The sequence below is a fragment of the Camellia sinensis genome, chromosome 6 (genome assembly GCF_055761805.1).
Source record: "Camellia sinensis isolate YWXY chromosome 6, ASM5576180v1, whole genome shotgun sequence".
Lineage (NCBI taxonomy): Eukaryota > Viridiplantae > Streptophyta > Magnoliopsida > Ericales > Theaceae > Camellia > Camellia sinensis.
The window spans coordinates 181764977-181787384 of NC_138966.1; the positions used below are offsets into that span (position 1 = coordinate 181764977).

General features: G+C 28.7%; 2 protein-coding genes across 2 annotated transcripts; both read right to left on the reverse strand.

Moving 5' to 3' along the window:
- Positions 1 to 186: 186 nt before the first annotated feature.
- On the reverse strand, positions 187 to 6284 carry LOC114319516 (protein ACCELERATED CELL DEATH 6). The gene is made up of 3 exons (XM_082876761.1): positions 5510 to 6284; positions 3264 to 3796; positions 187 to 1058 (listed from the first exon to the last, which is right to left on the reverse strand). Exons 1-3 carry the CDS (start codon positions 6282 to 6284, stop codon positions 402 to 404), a joined length of 1965 nt encoding a protein of 654 aa, XP_082732887.1. The 3' UTR covers positions 187 to 401.
- A 2135-nt stretch (positions 6285 to 8419) lies between these two features.
- Positions 8420 to 9287, reverse strand: LOC145793872 (uncharacterized). Its single transcript, XM_082876762.1, has 2 exons — positions 9091 to 9287; positions 8420 to 8728 (listed from the first exon to the last, which is right to left on the reverse strand). The coding sequence occupies exons 1-2, from the start codon at positions 9226 to 9228 to the stop codon at positions 8420 to 8422; spliced, it is 447 nt and encodes a 148-aa protein (XP_082732888.1). The 5' UTR covers positions 9229 to 9287.
- Positions 9288 to 22408: the final 13121 nt, after the last annotated feature.

The window sequence follows — 22408 nt, forward strand, 5'->3', positions numbered from 1 at the left end:
ATTTTTTATACCAAATTTATTTATTATTCAATGTATTATAAAAATTTGCTTATTACAAACATTACTCTACTTTCAACACGATGGGAGTTTTGCAAATTATCTAATAGGAAATGGATGAAAGTGGTGGCTCACCAAGGTTGATGGAGGCGAATCTATCTTTTACTTTAAACTATGAGGAGATTGTGGTTCACATAAACAGATGGTTGTAAAAAATAAAGAAAATGCATTTCCACAATAACACTAAAACAACAAAAGATACATTTTGTTTCCTCCTATTAGCCTAAACACAAAGAGAAAAAAAAAAAAAAAAAAAAAAAAAAAATACTGAAAAAGTAAAAATTCAAATCTTCATAGTCATCTTGATTTGCAAAGCAACTTTATTCTCCTCTGAGTTCACATACTCAGGTATATTGGTTTGTAATCCTTATTTCTTCCCAGAAAATGGCACTAGCTGGATCTGTGATATACTGGTAATTATAAAGCTTAAAGACTTCGGGAATTAAAATGAAAAAGGAGAAAGAGCCAACAATACATGCAGTAATTGCAATGCCTAAAGAATGTGATAACACAGCGAAAGTGCCTGTAATGAACGCCACAACCATCGCTCCCATTGCAACTAAAATAAGCCAGAATGCTATCAAATGGCGGTGCTCTTGCTTTTCCACTTCATTGTAAAAAGAGGCAGATGCGTATAGAAACCCAGCAGAAATTGAGCAGATCATAGCTATAGTGTTGGTAATGGCAAATGCTTGGAAAGCTGCTGCTCTTAATAGAACTGGCATACCTTGTTCTGGACCTTGGTTGCCATCATATCCACCTGGCATTGTGAAACCTGCCGCAAAAGTAACTGTTGCTATGAGCGTTGCCACTATCAAATGTGTTTGAGCCCTTCTATTGTTCTCTTCGACTCGTACTTTATTTTCCTCTCTAAATTTTGCTTCCCCTTTCCTTCTATTTTCTCTGCCTTCTCTGCGTGTTTTCTTCAATTTTGGAATGAAGTCTTGATACATCCTGGCTCTATTTCTTCCACCAATATACGTTGACGTGCTCCAAAAATTCTGCTTTTTTATTAATTAATTGATCAGTTTTGACGCGCAATAAGAATATTCTTTTTTATTAATTAATTGATCATTTATAAAGAGGAGTCAAGTATCTAAAATAATATTTGTTCAAAAAAAGAAGAAGAAAGTATCTAAAATAATATTGTGATAAAATCTCAATGTTTACAGACCCACCACTAAAAACTTCATTTGCTTCATTATTTAAATATATATAATAAAAAAAAAAGAAAAAGAAAACTAAGGGCTGATCCAATGCAGAAAGTCTACAACTTAAAGTTTTAAGAGGGAGACGCATGGCAACATTTGAAGTGTGAGGCAGGAAAAGGGGACACAAGATGAACCAAGTGATCACCTGATATAAAAAAGTGATGAATTTTTTTTAGCTATTAATATTATACTAACTCAAATAAAATAAAATAACCTGAATTGAAAATGTCTCGACAAATTTTAGTGAAGATTCAAAATTAATAATTGATTGATATAGTAAATTATTTAAAATTAATGAATGATTATTTTTAAAAATAAATAATAATAATAAAATTAATTGATATGGTGAATTATTTGAAATTAATGGATAGTTGTTCCCAAAAGGGAAAATCAGGAAACATTTTTCTCCAATTTTGGATAATAGGAGAGACCTAATATGTTTTTTTTATTAGCTAAGATCTCTCAATGAATTTTTTTTATGATCATACCAGAGAAATTTTTCTGTAAAAAGTGAAGTTTCTTTGTAAAAATTGAAATTTCTCAGTGAAGAGTCGAAATTTCTTTGTCAAAATTTCTCTGTAAAAATGTTGTGGGACCTCAACTACTATGAAAATATTGTATGTCATTTATCTTATAAAATTTTAATATCAAGGACCTCAAACTAAAAATCCTTTCTCAAAATGCATGAATTGTGTCTAAAATATGATTAATTATATTAGTTATAGTTATTTATGGGGAAAGAAACTTTCAAAATTTAAAGTTGATTAAATCTTACCTCCGGTCAACTAGTCACAAGAAAACGAAAAACATAGTCACGCGAAAGATTAAATAAATTAATATTTTTATGAATTAAAAAGGATTTTGTCGATAAGTTAGATTATTCAATTTCAAATAGCCATTTTGCAGCTAAAAATACGAGAGTGGTGATGTTTAATTCGTATTTTGTTATAGTTTGTTCATTTTTTATTTGGTGTTTGAACTTGGATTATTTTGGTTTTACACATTATAAACTTTGTTATATATTTAAGTAAATTTTGATAGTTATATATCTAAGTAATGTTTTGGTAAGCACTGTCAAATAAAAAAATACATAATCTTTTAGTCACATTTTTGTTTTTTAATGTATGAAAGGTTCCATATTAAAATTTCACTTTAAGTTCTGAAAATATCAAAGTGGGCCTGAATCTTATAAATATTAGAGTATGGGATACTGCTGCGAGGGATCCGCAATAGTAGCAAAATGACGCCATTTTGACGTCCTAAATGCATATTCAGAATAAGCTAAAGTCTTTTGCAATATTAAAATTGTTATAATTAAATGAAAAGTAATTAGATTTGAGTATTATAGCATAACTGCCTCACTTGACAAAAATACTTGGAACATATGGTGAAGGTGCTAATGTTATGATATTATATATAAATTCAACCAAACAAGGGTAGGCGTAGTTGAGAGAAAGAAAATGATATGTAAATTTACTTTTTATATTTAATAATGTGTAAAAAAATATGATTAATGATTAAAGAAGACATGAGATGGAGAGAGAGAGAGAGAGAGAGAGTTGTTTTAAATATTGTAATAGACTATCACATTATTAATTTTGAAAAGTGAATCTAATTTTTTCAGTTCAAGTACCACTATTCTTGAAAGACTACGGAAAGTAAGCTAAATATTATGAGTCAATTAATTTCGAACAAATAAATTTTTATTATACTACACACTTTATTATTTAAAAAAGAAAACTCGTTTAAACTTTTTTATTACTTGAACCTCTTGATACTATTAATCCCATCATCACTACACCTATATGCATACTAAAAAAATTGTTCACTTATATTTCTTTTCTTTTTTTTTGTTATTTTTTGCAAAATTTGTAATACATTATGGTGTGTGATGTGCACAAAGGAAGATGTAAAGGTTTGGTTCTCAACATTATCGTATGTACGATGCATGCTATGAGAAAACATGTCATATGCGGTCAAAGTTGACATTCTTACCTTTGCAATAGGAGACCAAAATATTGCCATTGGGGTCACGTTGTTATTGTTTGTAGCATGCCGATCGCTACTAGAGTGGTACCAGATCTTCCTCCAGGGGTCCTGCATTTCCCGCCCGAAAGCAGTAGCAAGCAGATGGAGTGGTGTGTTGCCATCAATGTCTTTCTGATTTATAAGATGGATAATCCATGACTTTTCTAAAATAAATTTCGTCACCTCTTCTTGTTCCATATCTACAGCAATGTGAAGAATATTTTGACCTTTACTATTGACCATCTCCCAGCAATCTGGACACTCTGATAAAAGCTCTTTCATTACGCTTACACTTTCATAAGTAACAGCTATATGAAGAGCCGTCTTTTCAGCACCCTCCTCCTCTGTTGTAATGTACGTCACTGATTTATCTTTTTTTAATATCTTTTTAACTTTATCCTTACCACCATAACATGCAGCATAGTGAAGTGGTATCCACCCGTACTCATCTACTTCCTTGATTAGATCTGGCTTCCATTCCAATAAAAGTTCTATACTTTCTGAAACAGAAGAATCAAAGAAAAAGTGTTGAATACAATTTAATACATACCTCAACAATAGAAAATGCTTCAACTTTTTTTTCTTCTTTTTTTGAAATTAATTTTGTTAACAATTTCCTCTGGAAGACTCTGTATATCAGTCCCTCACTGCACATTTGTCCTCTTAACTTCAAAAGACCTACTAAGCTAGACATGTGCTTCAATTTGAATCATTGTTTCATATTTGATTAAAAGTACATCATCGTTCCAATTCTAATCTCTTGTCTATAACACATGTAACTTTAATTTTTTCGAAAAGGTATTTTGGATGCTATTAGTATGATGTGTTGGAAATGGTGGAAAAAATTCTGGGTAAAATCAGAATTTTTCCTCAAGTTTGGTCTATTTTTTAGGTGGGCCCCGAGTGTCGATTTACTCGGGTCAAAGTGGTAACGCGTTCTATGCCGCGTTGTGATTCACGTGGTATATTTGGTTGCTCAAAACCATTACCGAGTGAATGGAAAATTGAAACCAAAGTGTGCTCCATGAAAATGGAGTTTTTGTAGAAATTCCTTAAGGTTGTAAATTGGCATATCCCACATTGATTTGGTGGGAAGTTTTGAAAGGGTTTATAAGGCTTAGGGTGAGATACTTGGGGTGTGCCCCAAGGGGTACCCAAGTGTTTTAGAGGGAGAGGTTATGGACAAAATGGGCTAGACCCATTAGACTCAAAAATCACCACACGCGCGCCACCGTCCGTCCGGTTGGGCTTCTAATCTTTTTGGGCCAAAAACATTTGAATTTAATTTTATTTTTTATTAAAATAAAATCCAGAATTCAAATTAAATTGGTTTGGATTTTTTGTTCATCAAAACAGGGCCCTTCCCGTTTTCAAACAGAATTAAACTGATTTGGATTTATTGCTCATCCAAACAGAGCCCTTTCCGTTTCTATCTGTTTGAATAATTAACCCAACAGATTCAAATCTGTTTAAATTTGAAACTAACAGGTTTCATACCTGTTCAATTCAAAACCAAGAGCCACCTTTACATCTATAAATAGACTAGCCTCCCATTTGGATTTAACTCCAAAAAATTTTTCGTACTCCATCCTCTGCAAATTATATTCTTCATCTTGCTGCATTTTATTTCCGAAAGAAAGAGTGTAAACACTTAGTGTGTTCGTAAGGTAAACAATTTGTAGTGCTGCTATTGTTTGTGGTAAGATCATTTCATCCTGGGAGATAGACGTCCAAATTCTGAAAGCACCGTGGAAAGGACGAATCTGTCTTAAGGACACAGTGTTAAACACTTGACTTGATCAGAAAAGTTATTCAAATAAATTAACCAAGTAAGTTGTTTAATTTTATTCTGTTTTTATTTGTTTATTTAATCAGATTTTAATTTTGTTTTTGTAACAAAATAAAATCTGTGGTTTTATTTATTTATTTTTATTTCGAGTTTGATTTTTGTAATCAAACAAATTCTCTCATTTTCTCTATTTTTTTTATTCTTGTTGTTATTTTGTACACAACAGAATTTAATTTTTTTAAATACAGTGAAGATTGTCCAAGATAATGAAATGTAAATGATTACCGCAACTAATAAATAAACAGAGCAGGAATATGTATGCCTAGAAGAATATGTATTTCTTTAATCCAACGCTCTACTCTTTCTTTTCTCTACAATTGTGCATGTAATTAAATTGGTTGAAGAAATTGAAATAGCCACAAACCTGTATTCCTTCCGTTAGTTGCTGCCGCGTGCAATGCCGTCTGACCGTTTGGGCCACCATAACCTGGTGATGTGCAATTTTCCAAAATCGCAGATACCATGTCATAGTGTTGTCTCTCAGCGGCAAGGTATAGTGGAGTTTCCTTGGCATTATTGGGTGGATGTGTAAACTCAGGATCTTCTTTAGTTAACCATGTCACCACATCTATGTTAAGAGGATTTCGCACAGCCATGTGCAAGGCAGTGTCATTGTCCTTATTTGGGGCCCTCAACATCTCCTTGGCTGCTCCACCCCCGCTTTCAACTTCTTCACGGTCTAGTCTTTTTGCACATTCGATGAGTGCTTTCACTATGTCCAAGTGTCCTTCCCTCGCTGCAATATGAAGAGGAGTCTCGTCATCGATATTAAAGCACAAGGATGATGACGGACTCTTTTCTAAGATTATTTCCACATATTTTTGGTTACCGAATTGGGCTGCCACATGGAGGACTGTGTTTTTATTTGAAGTTAATGGCAGTTCAAGTGGTTGTTGGTCATTAATGTATTGCGTGAGGTTGAGAACATCATCATGGTTGAGAACATCATCATGGTTGTCTTCATTTTCTTTGCCTCCTATTTTTTTTTTTGATAACTTGGTATCCAACCCACTGGACCAAGTAATCCAGGAGAACAGTCGGCTAGACCAACTAATATGGGGAACCAATTCGGGTTTCTCTTCACCTCCTCCCATTTTCTCTTCGCCTCTCATGGCTTCTCTGTACAACATGGGATTCATTTTGGAGGCTGCAATAAGATAGTAATGGGAATGTTATGATCTATTCTACTCATGCCTTTTGCAACATATATTAATATTTCAAAAATTATTTCTATAAACATTGAAATATTAGGACAAGTAAAATTTCTACTATATATATATATATATATATATTATTATTATCAATAGTTAAGGTCAATGTAAAATGTTTAAATTATGAAACTTCTCCTCCTAACAATCTTCTATTTGAGAGGGGGGGGGGGGGGGGGAAATGGTTCAAAGCAGCATGAGAATATGAACTATTGATACAATAAAAGATTTGAAAATTTTGCTTTGTTAAAATTAAATTTGTAGAGTGGTTCAAAGCTGCATCACAATATGGGAAATATAAACATATATAACCAGCCGCGTAAAAAAGATTTAAAGAATTTGCTTTGTGAAAATTAAAACTTGCAAAATACTTTAATTAAGTCAACGGTGGATGAAGTATTTTGTCACCAAATTACCAAGAAGCTATGTAGTTTAGAATATATATATATGTATGTATATTTAATTACTGGATATTCGGACTAGCTTATGCAACTCAACTAATCTCAGGACACATGTAGCTTAGTATATAGATGACTTATTATAGTATTTCCAATGGTTTTATTATTTTAAAAATGCAAAAATTATAATTTAGTATATTACAATATCAAAATATTAAATTTTAACAGTTTTGCTCCAACAACCAACCAACTTTCCATTTAAAAAAAAAAAAAAAACTGATCGTTGCATGAATCTCAATCTAAATTTTAATCTAACTGTAAAAAATTAAAATTAGTTTGAGAAAAATAAATACAAAAAAAAAAAATTAACATATGAAAAAATAATTTTTACTGCAACAAAGAGAAAATTGTATGACGATAATGTGGTTTTTTTCTCTCACCAAACTTTTTTTTTTTTTTAATTTTTAATTCAACAAATGCATTTTGTTGATAATTTAGAAATAAAAGTGAAACTAATTTTTGGTTTTAGTTATCATTCTTTAATCATACATCTTAAGATATAGTGAAATGGAAATTTTTTTGGATATAATTTGACATATTTGGCATTGATATAATTTGACCGCTACTCTGACATGTTATTGGAATACTTTTTTCTTTAGCAATGAAAATCTGTACATTAATTGAGAGAAGAATTTATAAAATTTTATTACAATGACAAATTATATGATTGGTCCCGTTGTATTTAGTTGGAGGATTTTGTAACGGATTTGGAAAGAGAAAAGAAAAAAATAAGTGAAATGTGAATAAAATATACCTATATTTCACCTAATTTCACATACATTTTCTCTTTTCTTTTCCAAATCTCCCAACTAAATACAGCGTAAAAGTATGATTTTTTTTTTTTTTTTTTTTTTTCACTTTAGTCTCTGATATTTTAGTTTTGTCAATTTGATCTCTAAACTAAAAACTGTGAGTTTAAATGGTTCCAACTATTGGTAGTTTCTAATTTGGCCTTCAAGCCTTTTTCAAAAAAAAAAATAAAAAATTTGTTTCAGCCCTTATGCCATCTAAATTGATTAACAAGGGATGATACATTTTTGAAATTTTAAATTAAGCCTAAAAAAAAGAAAAAAAAAAGAAAAAAGAAGACCAAATACACGTGATTCTCAAAGTGTACAATTCAATTTTCAAACTATGTGCTTTGTTGCATTTTTAGTCCCCAATTTATTGATTTTGTTGCATTTTTTAGCGGAATTTCAAAAATATATATTCAATTTGGACAGCTATATATATATATATATAGTAAACAGAAAGTGACTCAAGACCAGTTGATTACTCTGGTGCCCCTTGAATTCAAGCCTCATAAGCTGCAGATGTTTGGGAAGGCAAATTTGGGCCTCTCTTCTTCTTCTTCTTTTTTATTTATTTATTTATTTAAATCTATAAAAAGACAAAATATATTACAATAGTCAACAAAATAAAATATCACATTAAATTTATAATCATTTCATTTTTTCTCTCACAAATATCACATTTAACTATTAAAAAATTCAATCATTTTTCCAAACACAAAAATTTCAACCTACTAAAATAGTCAACTTTCCAAACGAGACGTCATTTATTCTTTCCAGTAAATGCAAATATAGATATATTAGGAGTATATTTTTTCTACAAATGACAGAAATTGAATAAAATCAACTCACCATTGTGAATGCTATTGTTACTAGATGTTTTGGTGGTTTTTCTGCTTGAAGTGAGAGCTTGGGGTGGCTGCTGCAAAAGATTTGGTGCAGAAGAATTACTGGTTCTTCTTTCAATGAAACGAGCGACGTGGCCTTTCTTCATACCAAATTGAGAAGAAATTTCATCGATACTTAACTCAAGAAGTTCCTGAAGAGATTTCCCAGCGGACTCAAGCTTATCTCCATATTGAATCAGAGCACAATCATGAAGGTATGACCTCATTTCCAATGCATCCTATAGTGTAAATCATGAAAAAAAATTAAAATTTTTTTTTTAAAAAAAAAACACTTTAATTAGAGGCCATAGATAGTTTTGAGTTTAATTTAGGGAGGCATAATTCCTACTTTGCTTTGCTTCAAATGCTCTCTTTTTTATCTTTATTATACATACTTTTTTTTTTTTATCAGCAACAAAAATCTTTATCATACATACTTACATTAATACTTTTAAAATTTTAATTATTTTAGAGAGTGTATTTTGTGTTAAAGAATATTAATATAACTATGTATAATAAAGACAAATAAAGGAGACATTTAGTAGACTTATGTATTAGAATATTATAAAATGGGAGGGGTTGATAGTAATCGTAAAAGAACCTTTTGTTGCTGAGTCATGTTGATTGAATCCATATCTTCTGCTTTCATAAGCTTCAAGGTTGGTACATCATCCCAACCTTCTTCTATGAGCTTTGGAATCACTCTCTTCAAAGCTCCATTCCCAACAAAACCCTCCATTGATACACAAAGTGATTAACTTCCAAAGCGCGAGTCCTTTGCCCAAATGATTTGTGGATGAACAGGTATGATTTGGGCAGCTCTTATAAGCTGCCATTTCCAAAAGCCAATTTATCTTTAAAATTAAATTAAAATCTATTTGACTTCTTCCATTTTGATTAAAAGGTTAACTAAAATACTAAAATAATTATTAAAAATGTAAAAAAAACATTTTTTAAAACTTTAATTACCTTTGTTTTGCTTTTTTTAAATAATCAAAGTAATTAAAAAGTAATTATCTTGGTATATTGGTGTAACCTGATATATATTCGGAAATTAACTCATACAACTTGATAAGTTCAATACCCACCAAAAAAACAAAACAAAAAAAAGTTGACCTAAAAAGAATTCAGTTTCTTTTATAAAAGTTTATTAATTATTTATTGATAAATATAGTATGTATCTGGAACAGGAAATACTATCCATAGCACTGATCTAGACAGAACCCAATTGACTTAACCATGATACTAAGCCCTTTTTTGTTCCAGAATAGAATAGGAACGATAGTCCAGCGGTTTTATTTCAAAAAAAAAAAATACATGGTTTATTTTTTTTGTTGTCTATTTTTTTTTTGGTTGTGAAAAATGCCAGAAATTGAACTAGTTACAGTTATCGGATCAACTTATTTTTTGTATAGATAAAATACATAAAATATTTGACAACATGAACCGTTTGAATTACCAAAATAAGACCCGTGATGGACCCCACGAGCCAGAACAGCCCCGTCGAGTCCAAAACAGTGACTAGAGGGGATCTTCCTCCTTGTTCACTCATGCATTCTCTCTCTCCTGCCCACTTTCCTCCCTCTTTCCCTTTTTTATTTTTTTTATTTTCCTCCTTATTTCTTTATTTTTTAAAAAAATTTCTCATTTTTGTTTACTTATTTTATTTACACCGTGCCTTCAGGTACGTGCATACACATATTATTATATGTGATCAATTATACTCGTAATCAGTCTAGTTTTTCTCGTGTGATGATTTGATCTTCATAATTATATTGTAATTAGGGTTGGCTCTAACTTTTTTAACAACCAAAGCGAACTTTCAATATGGAGCCTTCATATATATATATATATATATATATATTAAAAATAATTATCTGCCTTTTTTTTTTGTTGGTATTTGACAATAATTTACTTAAATATACATTAAAAATTTACAATAAGAAAAATAACCAAACTAATCTAAACGGAAGAATCAAATAAAAAGTAAACAAACTGTAACAAAAATTACTTAAATATCATTTTTTGGTATTTTTAGTTGTAAAATTAATAATGTAGTTAGCATAATCCAACCTATAACCTAAATTATTTTTTTATGAATAAAGTTGCTAATACATTTAATCTTTCATTTGACATAGTTGTGTAAATGTAAGATTTAATCAATTTTAATTTCAAAAGAGTAACTACAAGTAGTATAATTAATCGTATTCTATACATAATCCATACATTTGAAAAATAACCATTCAATAATTTCAAACAATTTACCACATTAATAAATTTTTTTGTTTCTTCTGATAGAAAAAATAATATATAATTTTTAAATAATTTATCATATCAACCATCTATTAGTTTTAAATCATAATTGAATTTTGTTGAGACCCTTTAAATTCTAATGAAATGTTTTTTATAGGCTAATTGTGACGACCCCCAATGTGCATATTATTTTTATATATTATTTTATTGAACATATTTGCATAATTATGTATTTAATTTGCTCTTATTTGTTTGTTTATGAAAAATATGTCTAAGTGCTTACTTTGAATTAGAAATTGGAAGCAGAAATGGATTGGGAAACTGAAATCGACTAGTTCAATAGGTTAATTAGAATATTTAGAACCTTATAGAAAATTTAATTAAAACTTGATTCGGATCAAAATAATTAGAATAAATTAATTAGACTTGATTAGAATTAAACTTAACTGATTAGCCTTAATCCTACTTAATTAGTTTAACTTAATCCAACTATTTATATGTAATACAACTTAATTAAATCATTTTCTACAACTCTTGAGCTGAAATTTTAGAGTGAGAGTGAGGACATCAACTTCTAGAGAGAGGGGGAGAATTTTAGAGAATTGAAGGGAGATTGAAGGGATTAAACTAGATTATCACCAAATTCAAGCTCTAGGTAAGATTATCACTTACAATTCTTGTAAATTATCCATGTAGAAGTTGAATTCACTAAGTTTGTAGAACCATTTGCATGTATTTGAAAGGAAAGAGTTAGAATCACCATGAATTTAGTGAGTTTGAGCTAATTGAGTACATGCATGTATAATTCATCATTTTCAAGCTTAATTCTCAACAAAATTCTTACATGCATGGTGTTTTACTAGCTATCTTTGAATGTTCTTCATGATTTCGCACTAAACATATCATATGAACATGTTTTGAAAAGAAAAGAATTGAATTCATTACATGCATGGCTAAAGTATGAAGTTTTGAGCTTGATTTTGAGAATTGACAATGATTTTGAGCAATTGGTTTCACATTGGTTATGTTTATATGTAATTCAAAGAGCTTTCATCTCTTTAGTCTAGCCATGCAAGCTTTTGGGCTTTGAATTGGTGTTTTGAACTTCAAATTCAATTATGAAAAACCTAGAATTTGTGCACTTCGCTCGAGCGATGAAGTTGTCGCTCGAGCGCACTTTGCATGTATCTAGTACTTTTGTAGTTGCACATGGCTCGAGCGACATAATTACAGCTCAAGTGAACTCACCCTTTTATTCCACATGGCTCGAGTGACCATCGAAAGCATATTTCAGGTATCCAGTACTTTTTTGCAGACAAACTACACCGCTCGAGCGACCAAAGGTGCGTTTGAGCGAACTGTCCTATTTTCAGTATTTTTGAAACACACTCTCATGTGCATGCTTTCACCCTTAGGCATTGTTCAGGCATCCTTAATAGGGAAATGAACTAGAAACGCATTAAAAGGGAATTGAATTATAGAACATTTGATTGAGATTTGTGTTTCAATATGTATATTGTGTAGGTAGACGCCTGAGGCCTAATATCGATATAATACACTGTAAGTAATGTCTTTATATAGCTATGTTCGAAATATATTTTGAAATTGTTCAAAACTGGCATTTTGAATTATATTTTGTTCCAGTTCAAAAAAAAAAATAATTATATTTTGTTAATAAATTGTAATCGTGACATCCATTAGTGAGGCCCTCGCTTGAGGGAAACAATACCGTGGCCCATTGATTAATAGGCTCTTGTTTAGGGAAAATAATACCATAGCCCATTGGATTAATTGAAACACAGAGATCTCTGATGTTAGACCTTAATGGTACACATTGAATTATGGATTATTGATTAACCCTTGTGGTCTTATTGGCTTCAGCACAGTATCTCATTGATACCCTATTGGATGTACCACGTAAATTGAATGAATGATTATTGTTATCGCAAAGAGATTGATATGATTGTTTATTTTAATGGTTTGCATATTGACATGAATTGTTCGGAAACGAAAGATACGCTTTGTACCATGCTGGACTTCATTCATATAAAACCTTTATATCGATATTACTCATTGGGTTTTAGCTTATCCCTCTTCCTTATATATACGTAGGTGAGCAAACGAAACGTCAAGTTTAAGGTAGTCTCAGTGTCTATCCCTGTGAAGCCATTTTTGAATTGCCTTCTGTAAAGGGGTGTGCTTTGACTCAAGAGGAATCAAGTTTTGTTAATCCACCTTTTATTTTGTTTTGTTTCTTTTGATGTTTTGGAACTTGTTATGAATGATGATATATGGGAAGTCCAACTTTGGTGCGTTGTATATAAGTTTGAATGAAGTTTAAAGTTTTTAATATTTATGATTTTAACATGTATGTACTGCTCAATAGACTCAGATACAATTAATGGCCTAAGGACGAGTTTGAATTGTGATACTAACATAATAATTAATGGCCGGTCATCAACTAAAATTAATGGCCGGTCATCAACTAAGCTTATAAGGACGAGTTTGAATTGTGATACTAACATAATAATTAATAAATTTTTGAAACTTTTTTTTTTTATTTAATTTTTTGGGGCCCAAAGCGATGGCCTGGCCAACTTATGCCCAAAGACGGCCTGTCTGTCATCAATTAAGAAAATTGTATGTTCAATCTATTTAAGTGATTGAGAAATTAGTGTCTAATTTCTAATAATTTAGTTTGAGATTTCCTAAGAATCACCGAAGTGAAATCCTCTACTTTGGGGGTGGTTGTTTCAGCTTTTCAGAGCCAACTTATGCCTTTTAGCTTTGAAAAAGTTATTTTGGACTGTTTGATTAAACTTATTTCAAACAGCTTCTGATTCTAACAGCTTATTTTAACTCAAAAAAACTGATTCTGAGAAGCTGCTCATTCCTTGCTTCTGATTATCAGCTTCTGCTATAGACATGTTAATTTATGGTTATACTCTTAAATTTTTTTTATTTTTTATTTTTTTAAAAATAGAAAAAGACTCAAATGGACTATAGATTATTATTATTATTTTTTATGAGAAATGTAGACAAACAAAAAATAAAAATTAATTGAAAAAGCTATTTCACAACTTATTTAATAAACACTACTCAGCAACTTAAATCTATAATCCAACAGCTACACCAAACAGATTAACAACTTCTGATTAAAGTCATAATCTATAATCTGTTAAGTTATAATCTATAAGTTGTTTTAACAGTTACACCAAACGAGACCTTTGTATATTGGGGGGGGGCTTTTTATTTTTATTTTTATTTTTATTTTATATTTCAATGTAAAGATTCAACGATTTCTTGACCAAAATAATCAACTTTTCATACTTTGTTTAAAATAAGAATTGTTCTATTTGGTTTAGAAAATTACATCTCGCCTTTTGAAATTTGTAATTTCATGACAAATGACTTATTTTATTAATAAAATCATTAAATTAATTAGTAATTTTTAATGATGTTAGAAATTTATTTAAATTTTTATAAAATTTTGAAATTTTTTATTCAATTTTCTGGGGACCAACGCGGCGGCCTCGCCGACTTATGCCTAAAGACGGCCTGTCTGTAATCAATTAAGAAAATAGTATGTTCAATCTATTTAAGTGATTGAGAAATTAGTGTCTAATTTCTAATAATTTGATTTGAGATTTCCTAAGAACCAACGAAGTGAAATCCTCCACTTTGTATATTTATTTATTTATTTGTTTATTTTTTTTGGGGGGGAATCTTTGGTAATCGATCAAATCACAACAATATAATAATTTTTTTTTTATTTTTATATTTCAATGTAAAGACTATTCATACTTTGTCTAAAATACGAATTGTTTTATTTGATTCAGAAAATTACATTTCACCTTCTGAAATTTTTAATTTCATGATAAATGATTTATTTTATTAATAAATTATTAAATCAACTAGTAGTCTTTAGTGATGTTAGAAATTTATTTCAATTAAAAATTCAAATAATTTTATTATTGTGTAGGAGAACGGTTGTTAAATAAAAAATTCTAAAAAAAAAGAAGAAATATTTATAATTTCTTAAATTAGAAAAAATAATTTATATTTTAAACAAATCTTAAAAAATATATTTTTAATTTATCCTAATATTTGTAACCATTTTGGATAATGACTTCATCCACTCTTTGGGATGGAACAGGGGGGTGTGCAGTCTCTAAATGTTAAAGCTGGTAGAATGGGCTACTAGTTGTTTGTTGTTGTAATGGTTTTGCTTTGGTGATGGATGTTAGGTTGATCGTAGTTAGTGCCTCTCTCGGTGCAAGAGAACGAGGCATGAAAGACTAGCTCTTAGGAGTCGGATCCCACTGTTAGCCCGTCTAGTTCACCTTATATTTTTAAGAAAAATGATTTGAACCTCTAAAAAAACACTTTTAATGCACTTCTAATTTGTCTTTTTCTTTTCCTATTTTTGTTTTTTACTTCACTGTTTTTTTTTTTTTAATGGCAAGACCTCTAATTAGAGGTCTGCAGCAGGATTGTATTTTTAAATTCTGAGAATATAATTTTAGTTTATAAAATTGGTCTGAGTTGATATTTTTATCCCGATTAATAAATAAATTGGGTTTAAAAATTGTATTTTTAGTCTGGCCTAGCTTGGCTTGTTACATATTTAATTTAATAAATTAATTTATTTCTATAGCATGTTAAAAAAATATATATCTTTATAATTGTTTAAAATTTTAATTTGTCATTTATTTGATATTAAAAATTTATTTATTGATAATGTAGGAAACTAAGTATCATCGGAAACAATGGTTACTGGTGATTCTATCCTTTCGGAAGATGAAATGAAACAGAAGAAAAAGGTTTGCAATGTAAACCATAGATTTTTTTTTAGTTTAATATACTACTGACAGTTTAGTTTTTAAAATTTTGATATTATAGAATTATGGGTGCATTTGGTTTAAAAAACTTTATAATATTTTAATTAATATGATATTAAATATTTAACTATTAATTATTCGATAGGCTTTTGTTTATTTATAAAAAAAATAATAAGTACTATACTAATTAGGATTTTTTATTTTAATAGTTTATGTATATGATTTGATGGATAGATTTGAAAATTAAAATTTATATTAAAACTGATCTTATGATAATTATATAAGTTTGATGTTCGTACCGAACGAAGGTAGACAAACACAAATCTCTTATTACTATTAGGTAACCCGGTCGATAAATGACCATCTCTACTAGCTGCTGATGTGATGTTTTGATATGTTGCTTTGTTTGGGTTTTGTTTAGCTGTGTGGGTTTCGGCTTTGCTGTGCTGTACTTGGTCTACTGTTACACAGAATTCAAACGTATACATGTGCGATGGTTGCAAAGCACGTGTCCTATCCATAACATCCTTTGGCCTTGTTTGTTTTCAGAGGTAGAATAGATGGTTTTATAATGAGGAGATTGTTAGTAAGAGAATTAAGTAAAATTGTGTTTGTTTTGAAAATAGTGATTAGTGTATGGATTGTTAAATTATTTTTATATAAAATAATAAAAAAATATAAAAAATTAAACATTGATGTTTAAAAAAAAATTCTCAATATGTAAAAAATAAAAAAAAAATTTAATCCCCTAACTATTTTTCTAATACCACCTCTACCTCCACATCCTCCATCCAAATCCCCTTGCCAACCTCGATTTTAATCTCTTCATTTATCGTAATCCATTCCCCAACTCTACAAATAAACACAACACTAAATAATTTCACTTCTATCTTAATCCCCTCCCATCTATTATACCCAAAATAAACGGAGCTTTGTGTGTGTTGGTTGGAGAGACAGAATGCCAATCAAAGAGTTGAAGTGCAGCGGGTCGTTGCAAAGCACGTGCACCATCCATAATATAAGCCACAGTACTCGCTTAGAATATTTATTACACATCTTAAAATAAATAACTAAAAAAAATCAATTCAACAATCAAGAAGTCATTCACTATCATGTGTGCTCATTGATTGGTGTGAGTTTATTTTAAGGCAATAAAAAATTCCGTTTAATTGGTTAAAATTATATTAATTTGCATTCATTTATTTATTAATTGTATATAATTTTAATATTTATAATTCATTTTCAAAATCATTTCGTTTCACTATAATTAATACATATATTTTGTTAACCTTTAACAAAATATCAAAATAAAAATAAGTATGAGAGATTTAAGATATAAAATTTATTACAAATTAATAGTTATATATGAAAAATATTATGGCTTCATTTGTAAAGTTTAGCTGGGACTAAAATAGTCAGACAAAATAGATTAAAAAGTTAATTACACAATTTCACTTTTTCTTTTACAAAAGTTAAAAAAGTTGAAAAAATTGATCTAAACAGACTTTTTAGTCCTAAGTCCTCATTTAGTAAACATTTTGGGGCTAAAAAAGTACAAAAAAAACAAAATAGGCTTTATAAACTAATAAGATAAAATGTTACATTCAAACTATAATCATTACATTTTTTTTTCTCACAAAAGTTAAAAAAATCCAAAAACAAAAAGCAAAACCAAATTAGGCTAAAAAAGTCTCAACATAAAAAAAATTGACTATTTTAGCCAATGTCAAACGAAACTTAAGTTAAAATAATCAAAAGATCAACTAAAAAAATTAATTGCCAAATGACGACTATGTAAAACTAGTTTGCTCGTTGGTTAGAGAGACAAAATGCCAATCACATAGTTGAAATTAGAGATGACCACGAGGCTGGTTTATCATCTCTACCCAACCCTGCTTTCAAACCTCGCCTCCGCTCCAATCTCGTTACAGGTGGAATTTTTCGACTCCATCATTGTCCCCACGGATACCCAATACTCAAAGATACTTGATCACATTTTAAATAGTCAAAAAATTAAAAAATTTACTGTGCTTGGTTAGAGTTTTCAAAAAACACTTTTTAAAAAATTCTACTTTCTTATTTTCTGTGTTTTTTTATTTTTATTGAATTTTTTAAATATTTTAAACAATTTTTTTTAAATTTTTTTTTAAACATACCTAATATAAATATACCTTAAAAGTAAAAACTTTGTGCAAAACCTTTTAAAAATTTACTAAATACAAAAAATATAAAAAAATATACAAGAATTTAGTACATTTTTTTTTTTGGTATTTTTACGCATTTATTAATTTTTTAAAATATTTTTTCACAAATTTTTTACTTTTTAGATTCATCTAAGTAAGGTGTATCTAAAAAAGTAAAAAAATATTTAAAATGTTAAAAATATTCACTAAAAAAAAAAAATACGAAAATAAAAAAACTCAATTTTTAAAACACTTAATCTAAAAAACTCAAACCAAAAACATTTTTAAACCCTTGATATACTAAGTAATTTCTCTTATTTATATATATATAAACTGTGGGACTTTCATAATTATTATTTATTTATATTTAAATAGAATTACAAATTTTTTATATTCCTTTCTTATATATATATATATATATTATTTATCATACCAAGTCAAATTTAGATTAGGAGAAGTGATATCCGTCCCACCGTAACTCATTATAAATAACTAAAATATGTATAATTCACCCCGTCCAAAGTCGAGAGTAAAATCCACCCTCTTCGGATGTGTATGAACAAGTCCGGCTGATCGAACTAAAATGAACCTTCCTACTTGAAATGCATTGGATCGTTGCATAGCACGTGCACCATCCATAATATATGCCACGTGATGGTACTTGCTTAGAATATTTATTACCCATCTTAAAATAAATAATTAAAAAAAAAATCAATTCAACAGACAAGAAGTCATTCACTATCATGTGTGCTTACCGATTAGTGTGAGTTTATTTTAAGGCAGTAAAAAAATTATTTAATTTGTTAAAATCACATTAATTCAATTAATCCGTATCGAATTACTAATTAATAGCAGATTAAACTTTCAAATTTATAATTCGTTTTTGAAATCGTTCCGTTTTATTATAGTTATTACATATATTATTTTTAATTTTTAATAAAATATCAAAATAAAAATAATTGTAAGAAAAATTTAAAATGTAAAATTTATTATAAATTAATAATTATACATAAAAAATATTATGTTCTCGTTTGGTAAATATTTTGGGATTAAAAAAAATACAAAAAGGCAAAATATACTATATAAACTAATAAGACAAAATATCACATCTAAATTATAATAATTACATTTTTTCTCCTGCAAAAGTTAAAAAATCTCAAAAACAAAAACCAAATAAAACTTAAAAAGTTTCAATATAAAAAAATTGACTACCGTAACTAATACTGAACGAAGTTTATGTAAAACTAATTTTGTGTGTTGGTTGCAGAGACGGAATGCGAATCAAAGAGTTGAAATGCAGTGGATCGTTGCAAAGCACGTGCACAATCGACGCTATATATATGTCATGTGATGGTACTTGCTTAGAATATTTATTACACATCTTAAAATAAAGAATAATATGATATGTATTAATTAGTATATTAATTGATAATGTGATATAATTTAAGAAATTTTTAGTACTTATAATTTGCTTAATGAGTGAGATCAATAATAATATCATAACTAATATTAATATATTAATTAATATACTAATTAGTATATGTAATACTATCATAAAATAAATAATTAAAAAAATCAATTCAACAAACGAGCAGTCATTCACTATCTGTGTGTTCATTGATTGGTGTGAGTTTATTTTAAGGCTGTAAAAATATGTCGTTTAATTTATTAAAATTGTACTGATTTATATTAATTTGTATTGATTTATCTATTAATTATGGATTAAATTTTAAAATTTTTAATTCATTTTTTAAATTGTTCCGTTTTACTATAATTAATGCATATATATTTTTTCACATCTAATAAAATATCAAAATAAAAATAACTGTGAAAAAAATTTAAGATATAAAATTTATTATAAATTAATAATTATATATAAAAAAATATTATTTAAAACTAATTTGCGTGTTGGCTGGAGCGGCAATCAAAGAGTTGAAATGCAGTAGATCGTTGCAAAGCACGTGCACTATCCATAACATATGATGGTACTTGCTTAGAATATTTATTACACATCTTGCAATAAATAATTAAAAAAAAATCAATTCAACAATCAATTACTATCATGTATGCTCATTAATTGGTGTGAGTTTATTTTGAGGCCGTAAAAAATATTATTTAATCTATTAAAAACGTATTGATTCGAAATTGTATTGATTTATTTGTTAATTGTAGATTCAATTTTCAAATTTATAATCTATCTTAGAAATCGTTTCATTTTGCTATAGTTAATAAATATATTTTTTTTGTAATTTCTAATAAAATATCAAAATAAAAATGAGTAAAATAGATTTAAGATATAAAATTTGGACCACTCGGGTCAAAAGTCCAAATTTCAATTTTGTTTAGTCAAAAATTCAAGCGCTAAAACACTTTATCCATAAGGACATGACCAAACAAAATGGCCAAAATACCCCTCCACATACAAAACTGTATCTCTCTAAAACCAAAAGTGCTCTCTCTCTCTCTCTCTCTAGCTTCTTCGCCGTTGCGGTCTCGCCATCGCCATTACGATCTCGTCGTCGCGATCTTGCCATCTCCTACCAAATCTCTCTCTCTCTCTCTCTCTCTCTCTCTCTACACTATGTATCTTTATGGATTCCAAATTATACATGATTGGGGCTCAGAGAGAGCAGTGGATTAGTCCCGATATTGTTGATGATGATAGTGATTATAAGATTACTAGGGCTGAGATTGATTTTCTTCCAAATCTAGATGTATATGCGTTAGATTTTGATCGTTGTGGCTGAGATTGAATAGATCAGGGAAGAGGCGAATAAACACCTCTGAGATCTACTTTGCTTAAGTTGAATCCATTCAACCATTTTTATTTTAGATTCTAATATTTTAATTTGAACAGATCATATTATATATATATATATATATGTTTTTATTTTTATTTTTTTTTTGGTAGCTTCTTTTTGTACAGATAATGAATCATCTGTGTTATTGTTGTGTGCATGTGGTGGTGAAACTGATAAATACATATTTTTAAGAGGGAGGAAATAATATTGTAGATGATTTTCAGAAGTTTTGTTGTTATTGCTGTCATTAAAAAATAGATTGTAAATGAACAGATCTCATTGCCTGGAGAGAGAAAGATAATAAAATTTGAACAAACAATAAAATATGTTTAAAATTTGAACATATAAAAATTAAATAGATAAAAAAAATTAAACAAATAAAATATTGAATATATATTTTTAAACAGATAAGTGAAAATTGAATAGATAATAATATTTGGACAGATTTTTGAATATATAAGAGTAAAAAATTTGAACAGATAGGGAAAAAATGTCAATAGATAAGAAAAAATTTCAACATATAGGAAATTTTTTGAACAAATGGAAAATTTTTTGAACAGATAGTCAATGAAAATCAACAAATTAAAAAAATTAACAGATAAATTAAGCGGAAAAAATTAAAAACAAAATATCCTTCAAAACTAACGAATGGGCTTCTTGCTAGACTATTTCACAAATAGTGGACCTGTCACCAACCAAAAAAAAAATTCATTGGACCTAATACCTTAGACACTCTCTAAATTAAATTTATCACCAATTTACTCTAAAATTTGTTACAAATTAATAGTTATATATGAAAAATATTATCTTTGTTTGGCAAGTTTTGTCAGGACTAAAATAATTACTAAAAGACAAAATAGACAAAAAAAAGTTAATAAGATAAAATATCACATTTAAATTATAATCATTCTCATTTTACTCTTTTCTCACAAAATAAAAAAGTTAAAAAAAAAAAAATCAACCCCAATAAATTTTTTAATCCTAAATTAAAATAGTGAATTTTTTTTTTTAAAAACCAATTAAAAAATCAAATTGCCAAAGACGACCATGTAAAACTATTTTGCTTGTTAGTTGGAGAGGCGGAATGCCAATCAAATAGTTGAAATGCATTGGATCGTTGCAAAGTACGTGCATGCACCATCCATAATATATGCCACGTGATGGTATTTGCTTAGAATATTTATCACGCATCTCATTGATTGATGTGAGTTTATTTTAAGACCGTAAAAAATATCATTTAATTCGTTAAAATTGTATGATTTGTATTAATTTTTATTGATTTATCCGCTAATTATGGGAGAATATTTTTGAAAAAATCAATTTAATACAAATAAATGATAAAATAAAACATAAGAAATTTCTTACAGAAATTTTATAAATTTAATACAGATTGTGACCAAAATCAGTGTTTGAACATTATGTCTTTAAGGCAGAATTTCGCCATCGCCTTTGGCATTTGCAATTAATGAATGTCATGCCTCTAGGATATAATGATCACTCCACACAAAAATTGCACAATTTTCTATGTGTACAGCGAACATGCACTTTCTCTTGTATACTCGACTAAACATAATATATGAATCCTAAAACAAATCTTAATTTATGCATGAATGTCATGGGATGAGATGATATTTATATAAGTACTTGTGACCTTTAGAATGGTCATGTCTCTTGGGTTCATACCATTTCATATGAATAGACACCATGAAGGGTTGCACCCTTTCATTCAAATGGAGTCCAATTCCATTCACTTCTTGAAAGAAATATTGAGAGAGTGATTGAAAGAGCTAATACACTCTGTGATTCAATTGTGTATTAAACATGAAGAGAAGGCTCCATTA